At 34.6% G+C, this 12,826-nt stretch overlaps 2 protein-coding genes across 5 annotated transcripts; both read left to right on the forward strand.

The window, feature by feature from the left end:
* Positions 1-736: 736 nt before the first annotated feature.
* Positions 737-9,259, forward strand: LOC110601749 (dihydroorotate dehydrogenase (quinone), mitochondrial). 4 transcript variants are annotated; one of them, XR_002485882.2, is made up of 14 exons: positions 737-898; positions 985-1,098; positions 2,214-2,644; positions 2,820-2,902; positions 3,032-3,355; positions 3,522-3,777; positions 4,877-4,957; positions 5,063-5,170; positions 5,246-5,275; positions 6,851-6,988; positions 8,351-8,388; positions 8,496-8,595; positions 8,773-8,929; positions 9,051-9,259. XR_002485882.2 is itself a non-coding variant. In XM_021739026.2 (14 exons), the coding sequence occupies exons 4-14, from the start codon at positions 2,510-2,512 to the stop codon at positions 8,845-8,847; spliced, it is 1,368 nt and encodes a 455-aa protein (XP_021594718.1). In that variant the 5' UTR covers positions 737-898; positions 985-1,098; positions 1,974-2,139; positions 2,214-2,509; the 3' UTR covers positions 8,848-9,259. The 4 variants fall into 4 exon arrangements, 2 of the variants coding, with proteins under 2 accessions (XP_021594718.1, XP_021594717.1); XR_002485883.2 differs by having other exon boundaries at positions 9,058-9,259; XM_021739026.2 differs by adding an exon at positions 1,974-2,139 and having other exon boundaries at positions 8,773-9,259.
* An 817-nt stretch (positions 9,260-10,076) lies between these two features.
* On the forward strand, positions 10,077-12,369 carry LOC110600992. The gene is made up of 2 exons (XM_043951216.1): positions 10,077-10,174; positions 10,285-12,369. Exon 2 carries the CDS (start codon positions 10,468-10,470, stop codon positions 12,142-12,144), a length of 1,677 nt encoding a protein of 558 aa, XP_043807151.1. The 5' UTR covers positions 10,077-10,174; positions 10,285-10,467; the 3' UTR covers positions 12,145-12,369.
* The last annotated feature ends 457 nt before the right edge of the window (positions 12,370-12,826 follow it).

Here is a 12,826-nt window from a genome sequence, read left to right on the forward strand (position 1 = left end):
AGTTTTGTTTGTAATGTATATGAGCAAGCCGCGCTGGCTCGTCATGTTTCAAAAGGCAAATTTTATTTTTCAATATTTTACATTTATCTTCTCTACATATAATATAACTCAATTTTAAAATTCATTATTTGAGAGGAGAGAGTTGAAATCCACATTAAAAATAAATAAATAAATAAATAAAACTTCTTAAATATATAACTAATGATCGTCGAGTCTTATTCGTTATGAGTAAGGCTAAACCAAGAAAACAGAATTGGTCCAAAAATCCGCAAAATTCTTTAAGTTGACCAACCCAGCACATCAAGACAAGAGGAGAAACGTTTTCTCAATATCTAACCTCACATTCACACTGTAAAATTCTGATTTTTTGAATTTCAGATTATCAGTAACTAAGCCAGTGATATAGATTTATATATATTTTAATTATTTTTTAATTATTTGTCATACAAAATTTTAATTTATTTTTAATTTAAAAAAGTTTATTTGAAAAGAAATTGGCATTTTATAAAAATTTATTGTGAATTTAAATTATTTTAAATAAAGTGTTAAAAAAATTAAGAGAGTTATTTTGATAAAGAAAAATTTTTAAATTCTATTGCTATTAAGTCAAACTTTAAGAGTCTGGGACAATTTTGTTTTTTTTTTTTTAAAGTTACCAATTACAAAGCCATTCCAATGCCCTTCAGAAACGAGTTTGCTAACCAATACTACGTCGTTCGCTCGATATTTGGTTTAGCGCTTTACTTTTTTAGTGCTTTACTTGATTCCTTCATTATCTTACCAAGGCTGTATGAAGGCACAACACCATAACGCTAACTAGCTACGGCCGCCGTTCTCCATCATCATTCACTGTCGACGTCGCTTTCTTCTCAACTTCGAAGTCATTGCCGTTAATCGGGTATGCTATCCCTCACCTTGCCATTGCTGTCGTTTACCGTTGATGTTCTTCCTCACAAGCTGACGCTGTCTTTGACCTCTTTGAAGCCATCATCGAGACAGGCTACTGTGTTTAAACTGAAGGAGCAAGGAACCCTAAATAGCTGTCGACTTCTTCCCTTTGTCCAATTCGTTTCGCCTATTACTTCTGGGTCAAGTCAGGTGAGTTTGCCGGTTAAAAGTTGTCCTTTTTTCCAAAAAAAAAAATTTGGGATGGTTTAGCTTTCTCCATGACTTAATTGGATTATGAATTTATTTGTTCGGTAAAGGACAGGTATTAAGTGTCACTGGACAGAGATGAACTAAAGGCATCGGCTTTGCATGTGATGTCAAATACAACTGCTAAAATTCTAAAGCTACTGCATAAAATCTCATATTTTTATATTTTTGATGTGTGTGTAATCCCTAGTTTTAATAATCGTTCTCTAAAATATCTTGAATTTTTTCCCTAACATTATAGGTTTTGAAATTTTACAACCGTACTGCTAAAATTCTAAAGAACCTACTAATGTAAATAAAGAGAGCTTTCACAATGGCAGGGAGGATATGACAATAGGTAGATAAAAGTTCATCTGTAAACAGTTATGCCCTTGAAAAGAAACCCAAAAATGAAGAAGGCAAGAGAGAATGAAATATTAAATGAAACTGAGACAGAAGGAAATATTAAATGGCACTAACATTGCTTGAAAGGATTAAGTTGGCAAAAAATTAAAAAAAAAAAAAAAAAGAAAAAACGAGGGATTACATTAATATATTGTGCTTCAAGTTGGCCCTTGTTGTTGCATGGAAAAATTTGCTATTGACTTGTCTTGTTTGGCAAAATTTATGTAGACTTTGAACTAGAAATGATTTATTTGACGAGTTAGTATGTGCTGTTTTGTAATTATAATTGTTTATTTGATTTGATTCCATAGAGTCTTGAGTTTTATTAGTTTTTGTAGAACTTTTTTTTTAGATTTTTTTTTTCGTTTGAATAAGTGGCTTTTTGACATCATTTGATTAAATTTCCAGCAATTTTTTTTTTCAAAAAAAAAAAGGTTTGCATGGGTTTGGGTGGGCAGTATGCAGGCATAGCAATTGGATATGGGTGGGCAGTATGCAGGCATAGCAATTGGATATGGGTGAGGAAGGATAGCAAGGGCATGAATACTAATCTGGGCTAGGGATAGATTCAAGTCGTAGAGATGTTAAACTCATTTGGATGTGAGTAGTTCAAATTTTAATGAGTACCCTAGCTTAGATCTGAATTTTGATGGGTCTTATATTCTTTGACCTAGGTCAAGCTAGATCATCCTCAACTGAAGTTGTGATAGATCTGGTTAATGGCTGACATATGGGCTTGGCTGTGACTGATTTTATGGTTATCTCACTTCCTGCAATAAGTCAAGTGCAGTCCATTTGTGAAGAACAAAGGGCACAAGTAATAGGGGTGTCTGGGACACCAACAGCAGCTCCTCTGTTCATCTCTCCTTGTAGCAAAGCTTCTCCTATCCTCTCTTTCAAGTTCTGACTGAGAAAAAAGAGCACAAAGCCTTCTTCTGACACATTTTGCTGAATTGGGTTGTTCTTGATTATGGCTGTAAGGGCTACGAGGCGATTATTGAGAGATGTTTTGTACAAAAGGGTAATTTCAACTCCTGTTGGAGGTGTTAGACACTGCTCTTCTATCGCAGAAACTCCTCCTAAGATCCCCCACTTTTCCAGAAAAGTAAGCACGTGTTCTTTTTTTTTATTATTGGTAACCAAGAAAGCGCCTTGTAATCTTGTATTGTAATTTCATACTCTAATGTTTACTTTGTGTGAAAAAAGGATCTTAGACTGCACATTTTCTTTGTCGTATATGACTATCCGACTCTCTAAACTTTGCTTACGTTCAACTCTAGGGAAGACTTTTGACAGGAGTAACCATAGGATTGGTCATTGCTGGAGGAGCTTATGTAAGTACAGTGGATGAAGCTACTTTCTGGTACTCCCTTCAAATCTCTGATCCTATGCGTACAATTTATATATTTTCAATTCTTCTGAAGTTTACCCTGGATGCTTTCTTTTACATATCCTTGGATATAAACTTATTTTGACAATCTATTAATTGCAGTGGTTGGCTATTCAATGCAACAAAACTTGTGAATCCATTTTTTGCCCTCCTAGATGCTGAAGATGCTCATAGGCTTGCTGTTGCAGCTGCTGCTCGTGGTTGGGTTCCAAGGGAGAAGAGGTCTGATCCATCTATTTTAGGATTGGAGGTGTGGGGAAGGAAGTTCTCCAACCCTATAGGTCTTGCTGCTGGCTTTGATAAAAATGCTGAGGCTATTGAAGGCTTGCTTGGGTTGGGTTTTGGCTTTGTAGAGGTGGGCTCTGTTACCCCTGTTCCACAAGAGGGTAATCCAAAGCCACGCATTTTCAGATTGCGCAAGGAAGGGTGAGAATGCAGCTTATTATTTCCTGTGTCAGGAAGGTGCTTGGATTTCAAAATTTTCACAATTTGGCACATAGACTTGTGAAAGTAATGTTTTCTAATTTTAGTAGAGAGTCTATAGAAGTGTTTTTAGTTCTGATTATTATTCTTGTCTGATTCTTTTGGCCAGTGCTATTATCAATCGCTGTGGATTTAATAGTGAAGGCATTGTTGTTGTCGCAAAGCGATTGGGTGCACAGCATGGAAAGAGAATGTTGGCTGAAACTTCGAGCACTTCGGCTCCCCCAAGTGATGGCAAGAAACATGGAGGCAAAGCTGGACCTGGCATTCTTGGTGTTAATCTTGGAAAGAACAAGACAATTGAAGATGCTGCTGCAGATTATGTACAAGGGGTTCATACGTTATCCCAGTATGCTGATTACTTGGTACATTTTTTACTGTTCCTTTTTTCTAGTGCTGGGCTTTTTTAATTTTTCCGTCCCTTCTGTGGATGTTATTGGCACAATTTTATGTATGAACTTGGCAACCTTATTCGCAATTCATCATTTAATTTTAACCATCTCACAAGACAGTTTAGCCACAGCTATATCTAAAGCAGGAAAAATGGATTTACCACATTAAAAAATCAGGCTAATGGCTTTAGTCTTTGACATGGATACTAAATATTTTGTTGCATATGCTTATTGATTATGAGTACAGTAGGAGGCAAATTACTATTAATGAAGTCTAGAACCACAAAAAGAACATGCATGGTCCTAATATTGATTTTTTTTATTAAGTTATCCATATAGGATGTCTAGGGAACTTCATTGATTTGAGATTAGGTTTTAGGGTTTAGTGGATTTAAATAAAAGGAGCTCAAATATGAAATGCATACTTGACTTTTCTTGCAGGTGCAGATGAAATTAGGCAATTAGATTAGAATTACTTGTCTTATACTCATAGAATATAGGGATTAATTCTATAAAGAAAGCCTCTCACTTTAAAAGGTCAGCGGTTAGAATTGCAATTTGACATCTTAACTCAAAAATTATATTTTATTAAAGAATGGTTAACGGTGAATGGTGCTAGCTGAATGGCCAAAAGAAGATCCATATAGCTGATCCAACTAGATTGAGATTAAGGCTTTCTTCTTATTGTTGTTGTTGTGTTGAAAATTATGGTTAATAAATCATTACAAGCATATATTTTTTATGAACTGAATATAAATTTAATTGCATGTTTAATCAACTCTTAGTTGATATGAGACATATTCCTATCTTAAGAATAAATATCCATGATTTATTTGATTGGCTATACTTATTAGCACAGTCCATTCAAGCAGAGGGAGAAATTGCTAAAAACCCTCATCCTAGATTCAAAGATAAGCATTTACATATGATTCCTCTGCCACCATCTTTTAACCATATCACATGTATAGCAGTGTTTCAAGGCCTGGTTCTTTTCAACTTTTTATTTTATTTTCAGATGGAAAGAAATGATATTCTGTTTGGCATGATAACATATGTTTTGCTTCTCTTTTAGGTTATTAATGTTTCATCACCCAATACTCCTGGATTACGTATGCTTCAGGGAAGAAAACAATTAAAGGACCTTGTTAAGAAGGTAAGAAGATATAAATGTTTGAGCCTGAGCTTCCAGCTTTCTTGTTCTAATTTTATCTTATGGTCTGATGCTAAATCAAGTTTATAACTCTTTCTTTTCATCTAGGTTCAAGCTGCTCGGGATGAAATGCAATGGGGTGAGGAAGGCCCACCTCCTTTACTTGTAAAGATTGCTCCGGACTTGTCTAAGGAAGACCTTGAAGACATTGCAGCAGTGTGTAAATGCTCTTATGTTTATAAATTTTTTTACTTCCACAGTTTGCATTCTTATAGTTCTTTGTGAATGTAGGTTGCTCTTGCACTCCGCCTGGATGGTCTGGTACATTTTATTCCCATCAAGAACCAAACTACTTTTGTCTATGTCCCTAAATGTTGATGCTCTGGTCTTTGGACATCTTGATTTCTCTCAAATGGGCGAAGTATTTTTGTTTGAGATTTTCAATTGTATTTATAGGCATAATATATATTTACACCCTTGCACTATTTGGAATTAACTTGAACACCTGAATTAAAATAAAATCCTATTGAAAACCTAAACTTAAAAAATACAAATTAGCCATGTCATGTGTGATTCATTAGAAAAATTAAAAGATAAGCTTATTTATTGCTAACTATATTCTAAATTTTATTCGCTATGCTCTAAATTTTTATAGAATAACAAAGTGACTCGTCTTATGTGGGGTAATTTTGTCGTTTTATAAACATCTAAAGCACAATCAACAAAATTTAAAGTATAATCAGCAATATATGAGGCTATTTTTAAATTTTTTTCGACAAGTCATTGATGATATGATTAAGTTGTATTTAATTGTTGTGATTTTTCAAATTTAGGTGTTCATAGATTATGATTTTAGTTTGAGTGTGTTAATCTTGAATAATATAGATGTGCAAGTATGTGTTTAGCCTAGATTTATACGCTCATAGCTAGGATGGTCAATAGAGTTCTAATGCATGTTACGCAGGTAGTGGCTCCTTGTTTTGAAATTTCTTCTGGCTTCGCATGTACAGCTTATACTTTTGGTAGGCAACATGTGGTATTTTACTTTAGTTTAGCTGCACCACGTGGCATGTAGTTTAGAGGATTAATTTTCCATCTTAAGGTTTTAATGTCTCAATGGCATGTGTTGCCCATCCTCTTCTGTCTATGGTCTGTAACTTTGTCTTCCACATCTCTCTGTTGTGCCTTCTTCCTTTGGTTTGCAGATGTGGATTTTAACAGTGGGCATTTAGATGACTATTAGGTTATTGCTATTGAAAATCACTCTCTGAAATTAAGTTATCTGCATGTGTCGAAAGTGAGGCTCCACTCAATAGTGCATATCTGTAAGCAAGCTAAATTTGAATTTCTTCCCAATTCTTATTGTTGACTTAATCCTGTAGGATAAATTTAGAACATTGACATCTGATAACATTACTATATGCTGAAAAAAGAACATATTCTCTCCGTTCCATTATTTTTGTCCATATTTACTTTATTTGTTGTTCCAAAATTATTGTCCACCTTCCTTTTTTTAAACTATAGTAACATATAAATTAACTATTAAAACTCTATTTAATTTTGTCTTATTTCCAAGAAACCTCCCAAAATATCTCTTATTATTTAATAAAACTTAATGTATTTAAGATGAGTATAATTGGAAAGTTAATAAAAAAATTATATTTCTTAATATGTGTGAAAAAGCAAAGTGTACAAAATTATGAGACAGAGAGTATTTACTATGGCTAATCTTAACTATAATTGACTTATTATGATTAACACAGTCAGGATGCCAATGTATTTTATTGTTTGCTATTCCATGTTCAACTTGGTGAATTATGGAGTAAGTACACTGTGAAATGCAACCTTATTGTTTTCTTATTGACTTGGATATTAATTTGTCTGCTTTGTGGCTAGATTATTTCAAATACAACCATATCAAGGCCAGATTGCATAAGGCAGTCCCCAATGGCTGAGGAAGCTGGTGGTTTAAGTGGAAAACCTCTATTCAATCTATCTACTAATGTCTTAAAAGAGATGTATATTTTGACAAGGGTATGCTGGCTGTTCTTGTTATTACTTTTATTTGTTAAATCTTATGCCTCAAGCTTTGGTATCTTCTTGATAATATATTGATTATTTTGTGGCTGGAATTGCTAAAACTAGTCCATAGTCACCCATGAATGAAAACACTTGGTTGTTGTGGTCTTTGTTCCAGTGGTCAAATTTGAATACTTCCTAGTTATTACTGTTTCAAAACGGCCAAAGAGTTTGGCTCAGCTTTTTTCTTGTCCAATAAATACTGTTTGACAATAGAGATCCTCAAGTTCTTCATCGGGAAACTTGCATATGTGGAAGCATGTGCATGCATTCATGCATGTATTGTATACACATGCTTACCCTTACATCCATCTAGATGTACACACGCACGCCTAGACAGAGATTCTCCCTATACTATCATGAGATTCCTTTTCTTTTGTCATCCACCATGGAACCCTTTGCACACAGAGTAATAGAGGATGAAACCCTAATTTAGAGTTATTAAAGTTTTAATTATTTTTAAAATTTGGCAGAGTAAATTATTTGACTTTTTTTTAATGTAACTTTGCTTTATTATCTGGTTTGATTTCACGTATAGTATTTGTTAGAAATGATCATTATAGAATTTGAACTTCTTGACTTTACGTTTTTGTAATGGGTTGGTGCCTGTACAAGGGCGTTGTAGTACATTATTAAGTAGAATGGAGTAAAGAGTAATTGTATATGTTTTGTGGTGTGTGGTATATGTGTGTGTGTGTCTTCTTCTTGGCTATCCTTAGTCCTAGCCACAGTCCGGTTTGGTTCCAGTCCAGTCAACCAGTTCCAGATACTAAGGAGGTGGGGCTGGTTCCAGTTCACCCTCCTTGAACCAGGACCAAAAATGGCACACAACTGACCGTTTCATAATTTAAAACTTTGGTTTTTTCTTTAATTTATATTGGTTAATTTGGTTCCCTTTAATTTTTTTTTATAAATGATGTATCATAAATCTAAGATTTATAAATTTATGTATTCTAATGTATAAAATATTAATGTTGTTATAGTTTTTTTTTAAAAAAATTCAAATTTATGTCAAACTGGAATCGGAACTGTTTTCAAACAAATGCCTACAAATGGTGGTTCTAACCAGAAACAGGAAGGGAACTGGCTTGTGGCCGCATTTAGTTATTCTCTTCATCTTTGTATTGGCCATTCTTCTGTTAAAGCCTTTGAAGAATTCACTTCATATTGTTAAAAGAATTGCAAAGTTCATGAGTACAATAGTTTGATACAATTTGGAATGTGGCTATAGAGATTTTTGGATTTCTTTCCTTTGTAGTAGTTAATAGCTAATATTTTGAATATTTTCTTGATAATTTGTATGTTTATTATTCTCAGGGAAAGATTCCTCTAATAGGTTGTGGGGGTATTAGCAGGTAAAAATCTTAAATTACATCTTCTTCAGTGCCATCATCTCGTCATGAATGTGACAACAGCTTTATGAATTATTGTGCTGAATTTTGTTATATTACCATTGATTCAGTGGAGAGGATGCATACAAGAAAATACGAGCTGGGGCTAGTCTTGTTCAGCTTTATACAGCATTTGCCTATGGTGGACCTGCCTTAATTCCTCAGTTGAAGGTACTAATTCTGATGCAATTATCCTGAATGAAATTTATTCTTGCATTCTGTTATCTAGTATGAAAATTTTTTGTCCAAGTTTTTCTGCCATATATTTAATGGGAAAATCTGTGTTCTTGTTTTTATGTCCCAGCAGATTGATTTTATAGCTTGTTTAATTTTGTGACATTGTTGCAGGCTGAACTGGCCGAATGCTTACAAAGGGATGGTTTCAAATCTATCCTTGAAGCAGTTGGTGCAGATTATAGATAATACCATCTGTGTTGCCATATCTCTTTTCCAGAATGAGTGGGAAGACAAACTTATATTAAGCAGGGCTCACACTATACAAAAGGTCTTGTAGCTGTCTTTATTTCATTTATCAAGCAATAAATTACCTGGTGCCTAAAGTTTTGTTTGGGCTTCACCTCTCAAGAACTCTGTTTTTGTTGTTCCCTTTTGGTTTGTGTGTTTAGGGTTTAGGGTTTAGGGTGGTGGAGATGTTAACTTGCCATTTTTGGGAGTGATTTAGTGGTGAAGATGAACAATAATTGCAGTAAGGCGTGCTTTGATTGATATCAGTGGAATATGTCCATTGGTGTATTGATGAGAATTCCTGTAGAAGCCATGTTTTTTTTTATTATTATTAAAAAAAAAATGCATTCAAAGGTTTTGAACAGGCTCATGTCTTGGTTTTTATTTAATTTTGTAAATATTTAGCGTTTCGATGCTAAAGTAACCAGCGGGTTTAAAATATTATTTTATTTTTATGTTATTGAAATTAAAAAATAATAATAATAATTATACATAAATTAAAATTATCAATGGTCCTAGTATCTTGGTATTTCTAGATTTAAAATTCAAGTTAAATAAGCATAATTCGACCTAAACAGATATAATTAAAAGTTAAACATGGGGCAACTTAAATACAAGTAAAGCTAAATTTGGTATGCGATCTCTGTCGAGTAGGCTCACTGAGTCATTATTTTACAGTTGAGTTGTCATCTTCAACTCCGACGACTTTGGTTTGATGGCCTCCTGCCAACGGTTGCTACTTCCATCTTTTCGATTTTGGCTTTGTGTTGGTGTCACGACGGTGAGAGGATGTTATTTATTTTTCTCTAGGTTTAAATAAATTTTGTTAATTTGATATAAATCTCACGGCGGTTATAACCGAAATAATTTTTTTATAAAAAAATATAAAATTTATTTTTAACAATATCAGATGTGGCATGATTATTAATAACTAAAATTACTAAATTTCAATCCTTATTTGTCCAAATGCTATGGTTGTAGATTGTAATCGTTAATTGGAAGAATTATTCAGTGTTCATACATATATTCTTCTTAATTAATTGTATGATTTTTTTTATTATTTTATAAGAATTTACGCTTTTTTTTTTAATTAATGAGCAAATAAATCCAGCCTATCATCAATCATGATTATGACGTGGCACCTAGACCATTGGGTGTTAACTAGAGCCCACTGCTGGCACCAACTCACTCCCACTTCAATTCAGACAAATTTTTTTCACATGCCTTTTGCTTCACTTAGAATCAAAGCCATTCCCTTCCGCCATTTCTTCTCTACGCAGTTACAGTAAAATCTCTCTTCGATATTCTGCTCAATTCCATTAGATCTCATCAGTCTTCTGCTTCATTTCAATTCCCAGTAAGTTAAATTCTTGTTATCTCTCTTTCTTTTTTCAGACTAGACTATAGTTTCCCGCCCATTTCAAGGTTTCATCGTTGGCTCTTGAAGAAATGAGTAGAACCCATGAATGAATTTGGTGTAAGTAAACTTGGGTTGGGTTCTTTTTGTCTTCTAGATTGATTTCAAGATCTGGGTAGATTTCTGAAATTGGATTCTCAAAGGTTAAAACAGAAGAATCCATGAAAGAGACCAATTCAGCCACTGAGCCTATAGGGCAAAATTTGATAAAGCTGATAAGCAATCTATGTTTTTCGGTATTCGTATTCTCCGTTCTGATATTCACGGTTATTGCTATCACTTACCAGCCTCCGGATCCATGGCTGGAATCAGCTCCTGCCCTTACTAAATTCTTTACTCAGAGCGAGAATGCCACTTTTAAAAATGACGATTCTATCCTCAAAACTGGTGAGGACTTGCAAACTGTTTCAGCCCCTGCAGTACCACCTGCTTTAGCAATTAAACCGATCACTGAGCAAGTGATTGAGAAATCTGAGGAGAAGGTCGCCAATATGACCCTCAAGTCATCTGGTTGTGAGGATTTGCAGATTGTGAATTGCTCCGACCCGAGGGTTTTGATAACAGTTGAAAAGTTTAATTTGAAGTGGTTCAAATCCATAGTGTTTTTGGAATATCAAACGCCTGTTAATGGGTCAAAGCCAGATGAGTGTGATGTGGCGTGGAGGTTTAGAAACAAGAAAGAGAAGTCATGGAGAAAGTATAGGGACTTTAGGAGGTTTAAGTTTGGAGTTGAGGAAAACTGTACGTATAAGATTGTTCACGCGAGTGGTTGGCATTCAGGCATTAATGCAAGGAGGCAAAAGATTAGAGTTAATGCCACAAAGAGTGGTAGAAATAACCCAAAAATTGCATCACCAGTTCGTGATGACGAGATAAATGACACAATCCCAAGCTTGGGATCAGAGATGAATTTTAGGAAAGGCAGGTACTTGTATTATTCAAGAGGAGGGGATTATTGTAAGGGAATGAACCATTATATGTGGAGTTTCTTGTGTGGGTTAGGGGAGGCTATGTATTTGAACAGGACATTTGTGATGGATTTAAGCATATGCTTGGCAGGTAGTTATAATCCAAGTGGTAAGGATGAGGAGGGGAAGGATTTTCGGTATTATTTTGATTTTGAGCATCTTAAGGAGATGGCATCAATTGTAGAAGAGAGTGATTTTTTGAGAGATTGGAAGAAATGGGATCGTGCCCATAAGAAGAAAGTGCCGGTCAGGAAGGTTGTGACCCATAAGGTGATGCCAGCGCAACTGAAGAAAGATAAGAGCACAATTATATGGAGGCAGTTTGATGCTCCTGAGCCAGAAAATTATTGGTACAGAGTTTGTGAAGGACAAGCAGCAAAGTACATTCAGAGGCCATGGCATGCACTTTGGAAATCAAAGAGATTGATGAATATAGTTACTGAGATCAGTGGGCAAATGGACTGGGATTTTGATGCAGTTCATGTGGTTCGAGGACGGAAAGCACAAAATAAGGAACTTTGGCCTCATTTGGATGCTGATACTTCTCCTGACGCACTTGTTGCAAAGCTTCAAGGGATGGTTCAACCTTGGAGGAATCTGTATATTGCAACCAATGAGCCATTCTACAACTACTTTGATAAATTGAGATCTCACTTTAAGGTTCATTTGCTTGACGATTACAAAGCATTGTGGGGAAATACAAGTGATTGGTACAATGAGACAATGCTTTTAAATAATGGACGGCCAGCTGAGTTTGATGGATACATGAGAGTTGCAGTGGATACTGAGGTTCTTTACAGGGCAAAGACACGAGTGGAAACATTTTATAATTTGACCAGTGACTGCAAGGATGGGATAAATACATGCTGACAAGGTTGGATGCCACTTATCACTTATTGTTTTATCAATTCAGTTACAGAGTTATACTTCTGAACTCGTTTTTGGCTAGTTTGTGTACTTCCTAGTTCTTTTATTCTATTGATGATTGACAATGCCAGTTGATCATGACAAATCTATATCTGTAATATAAAGTTGAATTTTGTTCCTTTCTCTTATGATCTTTTTTGGAGTGAATGAATTTGGTCTATTTATTTATCTAATCTCTTTACTCTTGCATGGTATGCTTAATTATGCCTTCCAATTCTCTTGTGATTTCTTCTCAAAGTTGATTAATGTTATGTCAATCGCCTGGTTATTTATGCACATCCAGAAATGCACATAATTTAGCAAGTAAATTATGTTAAGCTTACTTCTGATTTCCCCTACTCTTCTAAAATTGAGATTTCTATGTCTAAGTTTTCACTGATTCACAGAAATCCTTGAAAAAGCTACAACATGTACAGTAGATGTATCTAGAGACGTTTTCTGAAAGTGGTGATTAGAATTGATCAATGATGTTGTAGTTTTCTCTTACAAAATCATGCAGAGTGCCAGTTTTGTTTGAGGCTTCCCCCTTTTTGTTGTTTACTTGCCTTTGGTTGAGAACAATTTTATTTAAGAGATGGGAGAATTAAGCAGAAAAATGTCATGTGTGGCTAGAGAACTAGAAATG

Source organism: Manihot esculenta, chromosome 15 (assembly GCF_001659605.2).
Source record: "Manihot esculenta cultivar AM560-2 chromosome 15, M.esculenta_v8, whole genome shotgun sequence".
Taxonomy (NCBI): Eukaryota; Viridiplantae; Streptophyta; class Magnoliopsida; order Malpighiales; family Euphorbiaceae; genus Manihot; species Manihot esculenta.